Source organism: Manis javanica, chromosome 16, assembly GCF_040802235.1.
Source record: "Manis javanica isolate MJ-LG chromosome 16, MJ_LKY, whole genome shotgun sequence".
NCBI lineage: Eukaryota > Metazoa > Chordata > Mammalia > Pholidota > Manidae > Manis > Manis javanica.
In genome coordinates, this window is record NC_133171.1 from 50,778,553 (window position 1) to 50,791,547 (window position 12,995).

At 48.6% G+C, this 12,995-nt stretch overlaps 2 protein-coding genes across 4 annotated transcripts in view; one reads left to right on the forward strand and one right to left on the reverse strand.

Annotated features, from left to right (window-relative positions):
- DAAM2 (dishevelled associated activator of morphogenesis 2) overlaps positions 1–12,995 on the reverse strand; it is a 710,965-nt gene that overhangs the window by 429,980 nt on the left and 267,990 nt on the right. The gene's annotated exons all lie outside the window — the stretch shown is intronic.
- Positions 1–12,995, forward strand: part of KIF6 (kinesin family member 6) — a 351,956-nt gene that overhangs the window by 257,313 nt on the left and 81,648 nt on the right. For all 3 annotated transcript variants that reach the window (XM_073224258.1, XM_073224256.1, XM_073224257.1), the window contains exon 14: positions 5,432–5,540. In XM_073224258.1, coding sequence (XP_073080359.1) covers positions 5,432–5,540 — 109 coding nt within the window. The remainder of the gene's footprint in view (positions 1–5,431; positions 5,541–12,995) is intronic.

Consider the following 12,995-nt stretch of genomic DNA (forward strand, 5'->3'; position numbering starts at 1 on the left):
TGTTCTACACGGTGTCGGTGTCGGTCATCTCGCTATGTCAAGGCCATTCTCTTTCCTTTGGTTTTGCAAGCTTCTGCCACCAAGCCACAGTGTAGTCACCCGCACACACCAGCCTCCCCCTGCCACTGCCCAGGATGCCCCCCGGCCGGCTCGGCGCCTTCTCAAGCCTTTAGCTCCAAACAGTGTATTCCCACACCCCCTTGCCTTAGCTCTCACCCCATCTCTCACTTTTCCTCATTCCCTCTTGACGTCTTTTCTGCCCTTCCTCCTTCAGTCAGAGGGAACTGAGGCACCACGTGAATAACCGTCCTTCCCAAGGAAAACACATTTTTGGCTCTGACCAGGAAATCATTTTTCAGCCTGAATAACACAACTCTCCACCATTTCACTTTTGTCCATTTTTAAGCATAAGCAGCAGTAGGTTGTTTGGGAGCAGCCAGGAAAATGAGCCCTGGCCCACGTGTCCCAGACTGAAAGAAATCAGCCCACAGGCCCAAAGGCAGTAGCATAAACTCTCCACTTCCGGTGTTGTCCCTTTCCATTTGGTTTCCATGGGACCCTTGGAAGGCAGGGGGCAGAGCCAGCTCCCAAAAGTACTGATGTGTATTCTTTAGCAAAATAAGGAACCAAATTTCAGGATAGCAAAAAAGAGAGCATTAAGAAATGGGTGAGGGACCAGTGCCTAAGAACTATGGGTGCCTAACATTTGCAGCAACCCAACTCCAAGGCTGATTCTGAGAGTCCTGTGTCGACGGCCATTTCTACCTAAGTGCTCTTCTGTAGGTGTCCAGGCCCTGAAGAGGTTGCACCTCTAGGACTTGGGAATGTTTCCTTTCCACCCATCTCACCACCTGGAATTACAGTGTTGTGTTTTGGGGACTGAGACAGAGAAACTCTTCTCCTTTAGGGTCCTTTGGGAGACTCTTTGTTTTTTGTTTTTTGTTTTGTTCTGTTTGAAACTTCAAACAAATACTGCCCTGTGATATTTTATTTGCTCTCCTTTACGTTTTAAAAACTATTTGACTCAGCAAGCCAAGCAGGCTTCTCTGAGTCATCCATATTTTCTGGGATTCAACCCCAGGACCTCTGATTGAAATTCACTGACAGGAAACAACTGAGAGCTAGAAATGTGCACTGACAAGTCAGAAATTCTGATCCTACACCTGATGAGCAGCTGAGTCAACAACTGAGCAAAGTTGGAAAAAAGGCACAATTTATCTCTTTTGCCATCCTGCCTTCCCTTTCAAGTTCAGATTTCCCTGAGTCTGTCACTAGCCTGAGACACCATCTTATGTCTCATCTTTGCAGGACCTATTAGCTGACTGTCAACAAATCATGTTTTTCTTAACTACCCATTGTGATGCCTTCAAGAATATTTACATTTTTGTAAAAGCTTCTTGGAGTTGCAACTCATTCCTCATGGTGGACTGTGAAGCACGGTCACATGTAGTGGTGAGAAGATAGTGTTGAGTTTCTGAAATCACACCATGCCGAGGATGAACCTTCCTCATTGCGTCACAGTACTCTATACCACAAGGAAATCGTTAAGCATCTAAAACATTCATTCATTCATTCATTCATTCATTCAAAAGACATCTGATTGAGTTCCTCTTATGTCCCAGGTTCTATCCAGGTGCAAGAAATACCGCAGCAAGCAAAGCTGACAAAAATCCTTGCCCTCATTGGCACTTACAAATTCTAGAATAATAGAACATATGAATATGTGAAGTAAACTATGCAAGTAGTAAGCAAAATTCATGGTTCTATTTTTTTCTATGCTACTGTAAAAAAACTCCAAGTTTTGGACAAGATAGGCACTAATATGAGTACAATCTCATGGGTAAATATACTACTGTCACGCTGTTTGGACGCCCACCACCTGCCCCTCTATCAGGCATACCTTTCTGGAAAAACTGATGTAAGAGCAGGAACTGACTTCCTGTAAAAGCTGGCCAATTTTTACCCCTTAAACCATTTCTTTAACTGAGCCTCAGGTTCCTCATCTGAAATTTGCCTCGTCAAATTTGAGATGACATTTGCCTAGGGATCATGGAGAACTTTAGTTGAAATAATAGGTAAGAAAGCACTTGGTACAGTGATTAACACAGAACATGGAAGAAATTCATTTTAGTCACCCCAAAGGTCATTCCAGTAGGGTGGCAGAACTGTGCGAGCTGCCCTTGTAATCCGCACTCGCCCTCCGCCCTCTCCACCTGGGGTCTTCTCCCACTTCTTCTCCACCCGGCACAAGCTGCTTCATCCTTCAGGATCTTTCCCACTCTCGCTGACAGAGCTGACCCTTCCTCCTTTCCTCTTTGCCAGCACTGGATGCAAGCCTCCCTTACAGCAGGCAGCAGCTTCCCATGTAATTATTCACTTTGCTTTCTCCCTTACTAGACGTCAAACTCATTAAGGGCAAGAATCAAAGCTTTCATCTTCTAGTTCAAGTTTATATCTCTGTCACATGCCTAGCACAGTACCTAAGATAAATAAATACTTTTTGAGAGAAAAATAAAAGATGATATTTCCTTAGCAAGGTTAGCTTTCAGTCTCTCTTGTGTTCCATTGCTCTTGCTCTTTGTAATGCGCGTGTTGTGTGCTGAGGGGCAGGGGCTCGCCGTGTGAGAAAGCTGCTCTCTACATCCTGAGGGGGGAAAGGACGTGAGGCATCTCTTCAGTAAATGAGAAAGTGTTCATGAATTTGTCGGCGGCCTCACATTGGAGGAGTGCGAACTGATATATTAATTAGTACAATTCAAAAGGAGCTGGATGTGGGCTCTAAACAAGCAGGATGGGGATGGGCAAGGGTAGGGCCAGGATGGAACCAAGCAGTGTGGTCACGCACTACAGCTGCCTCTGGGAGCTTGTCCGTATGCCTTTTCTGTGGACCCTCAGCCTCACCCTCCATATGCCAGCCATAGAGTCTCAGTAGGCTTCCAAGTCCTTTCTTGGCCTCTTTGCCTTCAGACTGTGGTCATCATCAGCCACCTCACCTTGGCCTCCCCCGAGCAGACATTTCAGATGTTAGCTGCCAGTTTTATACCCATCCCAGTGATGTCCATTCACCTGAGATCAACATCATCAAAGAACTCTAATTCCAGAATTCTTTCTCCATTGTTGCAGGAAGAAAACTGATAGCATGTTCCTGATGATGGCAAGCTCCTAGCACTACAGTGCCTTTTAAATTAAATACTTCCAGCAAAACTTTCCCATATTGTGTACTTTACTGAATTCTAAGTCTTTGAAAAGTAGTGATTCATATATAATATGGTGCTGTCCCCAGATTTTTCAGCAAGACCTTCAAGAGTCTCTGCAAAATGATCCCAAAGTACCTTCCTAGGCTCGTCTCCTCTGTGCACCCCATGCCCTTTCTGCTGCCACTGGCCAGGCCCCCTCCACACCTCAGGGAAGACCCAGTAGGGTTTTCAGCTGGTTGCTGCAACAGTACCATGGGCACTGAAAAACCTCAACACAGCCTGTCCACATAGCTATCAATGCAGACTGTCAGTCGTAAAAGAAAGCAGAGCCTGGGAGAGAAAAGGCCATGGCTTCCCCTTCACTGCAGCTTTTTGAACAACTCTCCACCAGCCCCCACTCTCCGACTCCAACCCCTGCCGCTGCTGGTTTCTGGAAGCCTTCACATCACCTCCTCTGTGGGAGGCAGCTTGGGGATCCCATAGGCAGGCTCCCACGTGGTCTGTGTGCAGCTTCTCTCTGCCACAGACACCTGGTCACTCTACCTTCTGTCACTCCTTTTTTATACCGTGCAAGGCATACACTGTTAGAACTGCGCAGGCCATGGGCAGGAGAGAGGCGTGGGGTGAGTCCTTGTTCCTGGCGGGCTCTGCGGGATGAAAAACGCCCCCTGGCTAATGTCACTCACATATCAGGGCTCGTCTTTTTGAGTCTCGCACAAACCCGCTTCCAGGCCCACCCACTTCTGGAGTGTGCAGGGCAGATGTGGAGACAGAGCTGGGACGTGCCCATTTGCTTCTGATTGGAAAAGGGTGGAGTGTCTTTGTGTGCCTCACCATTCAGACATTCTTCATGGTGCTATTTTTATCAACAGTGATCATTAAATTGGTGTCAGATGGGCTGGTCTAATTCCTCACCCCCGAGGCTGGGTGATGGGACTCAGTGGGTTTTTTCCAGGCAAGAGGAGATGCGGTATGTGGCCCATATGAATGCATCTCCAGAACCCTAGGACTCATTTCAAACCTCTCTAGCCCTGGACCATATTCCCATGGCAATAAGAGCAAGACTCATCATCATTCTTGATTTATTCCTGACCTGATTCATTTAACAGACATATGTGAACACCTTCTAAATGCCAGACATTGAACAAGACATTAGGGATTCACAAAAAACATAACCCCAACTGCCGGAAACTTGCATTTCTCCAGAAAATGTTGTTGTGTGAAGTAACAGTGTCCACTGGGCTGTGTAGGTTACAGACGCTTTGCCGAGTCCATGGTGGAGGGAGGATTTATTCTCCCTGGCCTCTGGGAAAGCTTCATGGAAGTGGTAGCACTCAACCAGGCTTTCAAAAATTAGTAGAGTTAACTGGAGGAAAACATGCAGAAAGGGATCAACACTTTAAAAAGAGGCATTAAAAAATAAATCCGTGTATTTGTCCAAAGTCCAGCTACACATTCCGCTTTCACCTAGGGGTTCCCAGGCACACGCCTGCAATGACCTTCACCCTGGGAAGATGTGAGGAGAGGATGCGTGCAAGGGGCTGCCACCTGCCTGAGGGCACTGGCCATTCTGACCCTGGGTTTCAGCATTTGGCCCCTGAGCAGGGCCCAGTGGTGAGGGCTGTCCTCTAGGGGCACTAGTGACACAAGATGTTGAAGTTGGACCTGAACCGGGGGACCTCCACCACAGCCTGCTCGCGAGTCTTGCACCTGAGAACCTAACTAACAACTGAGGCCCCTTGTTTGCCACAGGACACAAGTCATTATATGGAGACTAAGAACAGAACTTTCTAGATTCTTAATCTTTCAGTGTGGATTATACTCCTTTTAACTAAGTGCCTGGAAATCCAGGGTGAAATTTAGTAGAAAACCAAAATGGGGCATAACAGGAAAACAGGGAGAAATGTGGCACTGAATGATGGCAGAAAGTGCATTTACAGATGTGCTCGGCAGTCCAGGGCTTGGCGCTCTGTTTTTCATTTCCTCTGACCAGACATTCCAAACTCCACCCCCACAAGTCCCATGCATGCGCAGGCACAGCCCAGCAGCGTGCAGAGGGTGTCCCTGGAAGGGCCTCCTCAGGGGGTTGGTGGCCAGCTGGAAAAGCCCGGGGCCACCTGCCTGCTGTGGGCCTCTCGGAGCCAGGACTGACTCTGTGGTCTGACTAAAGTGACAGTGAAATTAATGGGATCCTGATGCTTTGACTAAGACCGTTCGCCTGTGTCTCCAAACAGGGATGAGAGAGGAAATGTCATTAGGACGTCAGGAGGCTTTTGAAATCTTCAGGAGAGACCACGCTGACAGCGTTACCATCGAGGACAACAAGCAGATCCTGAAACAGAGGTAAGGCTGGCTCAGAAGCAACTGGTCCTCCAAGGCCTAGCCAGGCCAGCCTACAGGAAACACACTACTCTGATCCTCCCTAATCTGCCCAACCTTACTTCTAAAAGGAAGGCGTGGTGTGTATCCAGTTTCACACTGGATTACGTCCAGCCTGGTACAATTCTCTTCAATGTGTGTGAACCCCATCACCTGTTGGGGTAAGCCACGTCAGGACAGGGCTGGCACCGGCGGCACTAACTGTGGACAGTGTCACATCTGTACATGAGTTCTCATCAGCCTGTCACTGTATTGGTACTTTTCTCTGCCAAAGGTGAGGAGAAGACCCTATAGACCAAACTAAAGTCTCAGGACTCTAGGCCCTCCAGCTGCTCTGGGTGTCAGTAAAAGGAATCACGCATATGCACATCTTGGGACCCAGAGGCCATTGGTGGGTCATCCAGGATGGAAGCCAAGCAGGCAGCATCTGCTGACATGTCATCATGCTGGCTTCTGGACCCTTTATAAAAAACTTAGAGGCATATCATTTGTTTCAGCTAAAGTGTGAATTAGACACATATCCTCAGACTGTAGCAGACAGAAAGACTGCTGGATGTATGGGTCTAGAGTTTAGAACAGAGAGTTCTAGACTGTGAAATCTTATATATCATGTGATTCTGGATCTTAGCACACGGTAAATTTTCAAAAACTACCTGTTGGATTACAATGAGATCCAAGTTTGAGGTTATATGCTTACAACTGCTTGAAGGAAGCATTAAGGAGTGGGTGAGCTCTTGGGAGAGCATGTGAAAGGGCAAGGGCCTGGAGGGTAGACTCTTAACAAAAAGCTTCAAAAGAAAAGGGAAGGGGAAAGGAAGCCATGAGGGAGACTGGGAAGAAGCAGAGAGAAGTGGAGGAGAGGCAGGAGAAAGGACTGTCCTAGGAGCTGAGAGTGAAGACAGCTCCAAGAAGCATGCTGTCATTGGCGTCGGAAGCCGCGGGGAAATAAGCAGGGGAGCCAGGAAGTGCACATGGAATTGGCAGCTAGACCACGGGCTGGAGTGAAGGAGCGAGGGAGGGAACGGAGCAAATGCAGAGAGAGAACAATGTGTTCAAGAGTGTGTGGTAGATGAAAAACATTTTAAAAAAGAAGAAAGGGAGGCAGCCTAAGGAGAAGGGAGGTCTGTGTCTGGATCAGAGAGAACTGGCCAGCACTGTAGGCCACAGAAGCAAGCCAGTGGCAAGAGAGAGGAGCTCGGGAAGACACAGTGAGGCTCCAGGGAGACAGCCAGGAGGGACCCCAGCTCGGGGGCAGGTGAGCCTGGAAGGAGGCCTGAAAGGAAAACAAAGCAAGGGGGGGCTGACGTTGATACATTTGTAAGTGGGGGGGGGGGTGCACTTAAAGATGACCTCTGTTTTCTCTGTGAAAACTGAGGTAGAATAAGAGACCTGAGGATGGTGGCAGGGGTTTAATACAGCTGCCCAAGGAAAGAAGGTCAAGCTGGAAAAGAAAAAGGAAAGGCAGGCAGCATGGGGCCCAGTTTAGACCACTAACGAGCAGCTTCACACTCTGGTGGGGGTGTTGGAGGGTGTCTTCCATCATGTTAGGAATCCAGGGAAGGTGACAGGAGCGTAACCAGGAGCCAACGTCCTGCAGCGCAGTGCAGCCCTGCTTAGTCCAAAGAAATGTATGCACACACCCACGCCCACCACCATCACCCAGCAGTCCCACTTTCGGGCGTATTTCCCGAGAAGTTCTCATGTGGCTTCAGAAGGGGACATAATGTGAGGATGTTTGTGGCTAAGGTGAGTTGGAAATGGTCTTGGTGTCCGTCACTGGGGAAGCAGAGAGCTAAGATACTGGGGAAGCCTTCCATGGAGTCAGGAGCAACATGCCCACAAGGATAGCACTGTGTAAGAACACACAGATTATGTAAGTTACAAGTAAATGTACACAGAACAACAAAAATAGCCAAGCAAAAGGACATCCTTTAGCATACTTTAAATACGAGACTAGTTACCTCTGTTGGGGAGGAGAATGGGAGCAGGATCTGGGGAAAAGAATGAATAAATGAATGAAACAAGAGGTGGGGGAGGAACTAAAGTTATCTAGTGAAAGCTGAGACTCTCTTTCTGGAAAAATGAACGCGTGCACATCACACAAATGTTAGCATATGCCTGAGGGATTTCACAAACCTTCTAATACTTACCCATGTTGTGGGTCATGTATTTTTGGTTTAGTCAGCTGGACATGTTGGAGCAGGGTACCGTGCCCGTCTGAAGATTAGCACGTCAAGCTGGATAACAGCTGCCTCCTCCAAAAACCACTTCCAAAGAGCCCTCAGCCATGTCCAGACTTGAGTCTTCATAGTCTTCGGTGCCTCATAACCCTGGGTTCATGTTAAAATGACCTATGAGGCTTGTAAAAGCTCCCAATGCCTAGGCCTGTCTCCCCACATATTCTGATTTAATTAGGTAGAACCTGAGCATCCATTTGTTCAGAATCCAACCCATAACCAGGTTGGAAAACCACTAGCTAGACAGTGTCCAGGAACCTTGAGAACCAGAACCTCTGAGGTGGGATCCCCAAAACTCCGCAGGTTAAACCAATTACCAAGTAATTCTTTTACACATTAAGTTTAAGAACCACTGGCTTAGGAAGAACGTAACGCTTCATCTTTCTTATTCTGGAATTGGCATGATACCTGGTTCTGGCTTGTACCCTTGAGTTTAGGTCTGTTTCCAGCTGGGGAGCAGGAGGACCGGGGGGATGGCAGAGCTGAAGACACCGTGGCCTTTCACAGCCTTCAAATGCAGAGCTCACTTAGCTCTAGTACAGTAGTGTTCTGACAACCCATGTGGTAAATGTGCCCTGGTTTTGAATCTGTCTAAATCTCAAAGGGATGGGCTGGTTATACTGGCAGTCCCATCTTCCCTGTGACCACAGATCAAGGGAATTAATGAAACTCGCACAAAGCTTTCCACTGAAAAGAGGTTTTCCCAGCAGTAATCAGTCTTTTTAAATCAAATGAAAAGTCAGGAGACCAGCCCACATTTTTAAAAATATCTACATCTGTTTAATGTTACTGTAATCACAATCATTAAAGGAATATTTGGTACTGGGAGCTGTACTCTAGGACCTCCACCTTTCTCAGGATTGGAGCTGTTCTTTGCATTCATGGAGAGTACTCAATTATTAGGTATTACATGCTCATAACTGCTTAAGGCAGACTAAGAGAAAATGTATATGAAAACAAATAACATCAACCAGGACTCCTACAGCAGACATCAAAATAAGGCTCCACAAGCTGCCCTGAACTTTAGGAAACAACCTGCAGTGACCCTGATCCCCTGTGCACATTTGCTTCCATTCCTTCTAGTGATCGGGAGCACCAGGTGCTCCATCCAATGAGAGGACTGGCCAGTCCTAGGAATCCAGGCGTGCTTCAGAGGGGTTCTACCCAGGAGGGCATTAAATCACTGTGTCCTGACTCTTCTTCTACCAGACCCCTGAGAAAGGCTTGCCTTTCTAATAGCCCTCAGCAGCCAGGGCCCAGTGCCTGCCCTCCCATTTATTCCCTAGTTCTCACATCCAGTAACTCTGCCGCAATGGTTCTAGCGCTGAGACATTATATTAGCAAAGTCCATGAAAGAGAGGCTTAGGACGAATTTCCCCCACACATGAGCCATAGGCTAACTGAGCATGTAGATTCTAAGCCCAAATATTGGGGCTTTTAGTGGCCCAGGATCCTTTTGATTCCCTCAGCTGCCCCAGAGTGCAGGAGTTGATTAGAGTTATAGGAGAGGATGATGGATGGTGCCTAAGTCCCCATCACTTAATAGAAGGGCTTTCGGCCCCTTCTTCCTTGTGCTCTTCGCCACCTGCACAGGTAATTGCTGGCATCTCTCAGCTCTGTTTCCCAGTCTGCGGAGAGATGTGCTGCAGGTCTGCAACAACAGAAACATGACGATGGCATGTTAACAGGATGTTTGCCCTTCATTGAACTAGAGCATGTCAGTCGATTCTTAAGCTGGATTTTTCAGTGGAGGACAATGGCAAAACAAAATCACTGCATTTTTCAGGCACAATTCACCCTTGTAGTATATAATATGGAGAGAAGCTGGAAACCCCCTGCTTGGCAAATATCAGTGCCCGGGCACCACGCAGCTAACTTCTTTTGTGGCAGATCTTTCTTCAAAATGGAATCCTCCAGTCACAGAATCCCATTAAATAACAAAAGAAGAAATAAACAGGGAGATTAATGGCACTTGGAAACAGAAGCATGATAATGTGAACTAAACCAAGAAAAGTGCCTCTTCACTTAACTGGATCCTTCAGACAAAGAATATAACAGGAACCTAAAACCAACAGGAAAGCTAACGATGGCGGAGAGAAATCTCATGGCCCCATCTGGAAGCAACAGCCATGACAAACAGAACTTCCTGGTTGCTATCAGACCTCAGTTTTCACCTATATTATTTTCCCCTTTGTTTTTTGTATTTGCACCTTGTCTCCTGAACTAGAATTATGAACTCTGAGAGCAGAGATTAGATTAGAATCTTCACTTAAAAACTCCCCACAGCTTTTAGAACAGTGCTGGCCTCAAAAATGGTACTCAAAAACACTTTTTTTTTGTTTGAGAATGACAATTTGAAATTGACTTTGAGAAACCTTAGAAGCCAAGAAAACTGCTTGAGAACTGCTTCCTGGAAGTTGAAGGCAGTGGGCTTCTTGAGAGTGGGCAGGAGCTGCTCAGTGGAAGACAGGAGAAGGCAGTCGCCTTGATGGGAAGCAGGGTGAAGAAGAGAAGGAAGGTTGGTATCAAAAACAAGCGTAAGGGAAATGAAAGGTGGATCTCCATCACAGTATAACAGAGGCGGCCAAGGCACCGCAGCCGGGATAGGTCTACGGAGAAGGGCAAGGCACAGGCACAGGCCCCGTCTTCCTCTCTGATGGTCCCCCTATGACTGGTCAGCGTATTAAGGTACTCGCCCTAGACAAGAAAACTAAGGAAGGTGTTGTAGGAGCTCCTTGACCTATTTGCCCCACTGGTTTGGAAAAACCATTCCAGCTGACATGACAGGGAATGTGACTGCAGAGGCTCTTGGCATCTGAGTGACTGTTGAACACTAGCACACAAGTGTTAAATTAAATTTAACATGGCATTAAATTACTGCACCCTAGGTTGAAGCAGCCACTGCCCATGGCCCCCAGCAAATTGTCTGTGGTTCTAACTGCCCTGGGACAGACCCAGGCTCCCCCAGTGATGACTTGTATCTCTGCCTGACACACCAAGGGCAGGATGGGGTTCTCCCAGGAGATGGTCTTGGCAGTGGTATGAGATTCTACCTCAATTCCCCCATCCTTGTCATTCCATTGAAGATGAGAAACTGAGCAACTGTCTTGTGTATCCTCGACCATGGACTTGCAAGGACCCCTCTGATTCTTTGTTACCCTGAGAGGATGATACACATCATTATTGTCTGTGGTTGCTGCTTCCAACATGCAATCCCACCTCGCAGTTCATCACACCCACTCAGGATTCCTACACTGCTGGGCAAGGTCATGATTCACAATCACAAAGCACACTTGCATGTATGTACGTTCCACGTCCATGCAGCCCTGAGAGGCATCTCTTCCTAGTCTTTGAAATGAGGGATCTGAGTTGCCACTGCTAAGAGACGGAATGGGCATTAGAATCCAGGTCTCTAGTTCCTGGTCAGAGCTCCCCGCAGTACACGCAGTATACACGTGTGCTACTGCTTTTACTCAACAGGTGCCTGCTAAGTGCAAGCCCCTGTTCTCAGCAACAGGGATGTAAGAGTGAACTAAACAGACATGGCTGCTGCTCAGTCACTATGCTCACAGAGCTTACAATATCAAAAGGGAAACCAACAGACACAGACGATTTGATAGTGTGCTGTCCCCCTGTGATGGCAGAGGTTCAGGGACCTGCGAAACATGCGGGACGACACCAGTGCAGACCTGCTTGGTCCTGAAGAGCTGTCAGGAAGAGATGGCTCAGCAAAAGTGATGGGTCAGATAGAAATTAGCCAGATGAAGAGAGAGGGTCCAGGCAAAGGGAACAGCCCCAAGGTGAGAGAGGGTGACACCTCACAGAACTGGATGCAGTGCAGGAGTGTGAGAGAAGGATCTGGAGACGCCAGCAGGAGCCAGAGCAGGAAGAGTCTAGTTAGCAGGTGAAGGCATTTGGACTTTGTGCTGAGGTCACTGGGGAGCCCTTGGAGAGTTTCAAGCAGGAGAATAACAAGATCAGGTTTGCATTTAAAAAGGCTCTGTGGAAAATGGCTGGAAGGCAGGCAGCATGAGTGCAGAGAGCCTCCCTAGCAGTTGTTGAAGTAATCTGGAAGGGATGACAACTTCTTCTCTAAGGCAGGTGGAATCTGATTGAAACTAAGTGGAATGTTATGATAGATGTGGAGGATGCAGTGTGAATGGGCCTCCAGGATTGTGGGGAGCAGCTGGACGGAGAGGGGCAGAGGATGGCATAAGGTCCTGGGCCTGAGCACATGCTGGGTGCTGGCGCCCTGCAGGGAGATGAGGAAATATGGGAGGGAGTGGAGAACTCCCGGGGAGGTCAGCCAGTCCTGCTTTGGATACAGTGACTTTTAGTTATCCCAGGGCTTCAAATAGGCAGTTGGATCCATGGACTGGGAAATAAAGCAGGACTGAGATGGCGATTTGGGAGGTGACAGTAGAAGTGGTGAATGGAGGCACTGGTGTGAATGGAAGGCCCAGAGAGCAGAGATAACAGACTAACAGACACAGAGTGCTTACGACAAAGCCCTGGCAATTACCAACACATGAGGAACGGGCTGCAGACGGAGAGGCCGAAGGGAGGCTGAGAAGGAGCAGCTGGGGAGAGAAGGGGAGGGACCGGCGAGGTGGGTGATGTGACCTGGGAGCCAGGCAGCACTTGCTCCCCCTCCACGGCCAGTGTCGGGTGAGGTGCCCGGTGTGCAGGGGCGCTGCTGGGTTGGTGAAGGCTGGGTGTCACGAGAGGCCAGGCCGAGGCAGAGCAGCCATGGCACTGCATCCCTTCTCCCTTCCAAACCCAGGCCTTGCCCCAAGGGGAGATCTTTCTGTGTGGGGGACAGAGAGCTGTCCAGCGCCAGCACTGGAACGGCCCCCAACTCCGCCACCCTCCCCAAAATGAGCCACACCGCCACTGACCCAGGAGCCCTCCCCTGGCCTTCCACAAGGCACCACCTCCCTGATGCGGGGACAACCACCTGGGATGCAGGTTGCTCCCTGAACCACATCATTACTGGGAATATGCCTCTTAGAAGGTCAGGCCGGAGTCAGGAGACTCCCCTCCTGATGAGGAGAACTTAGACCGGGGGCAAGGGAAGGGGTCTCAGTGGGACTGAAGGAGACTTGGGCTGGAAAGCACGGAGACGCAGGGTGGGCAAGGCAGGCCTGGCAGCAATGGGCACCACCTTCTCCCTCTTCCCTCC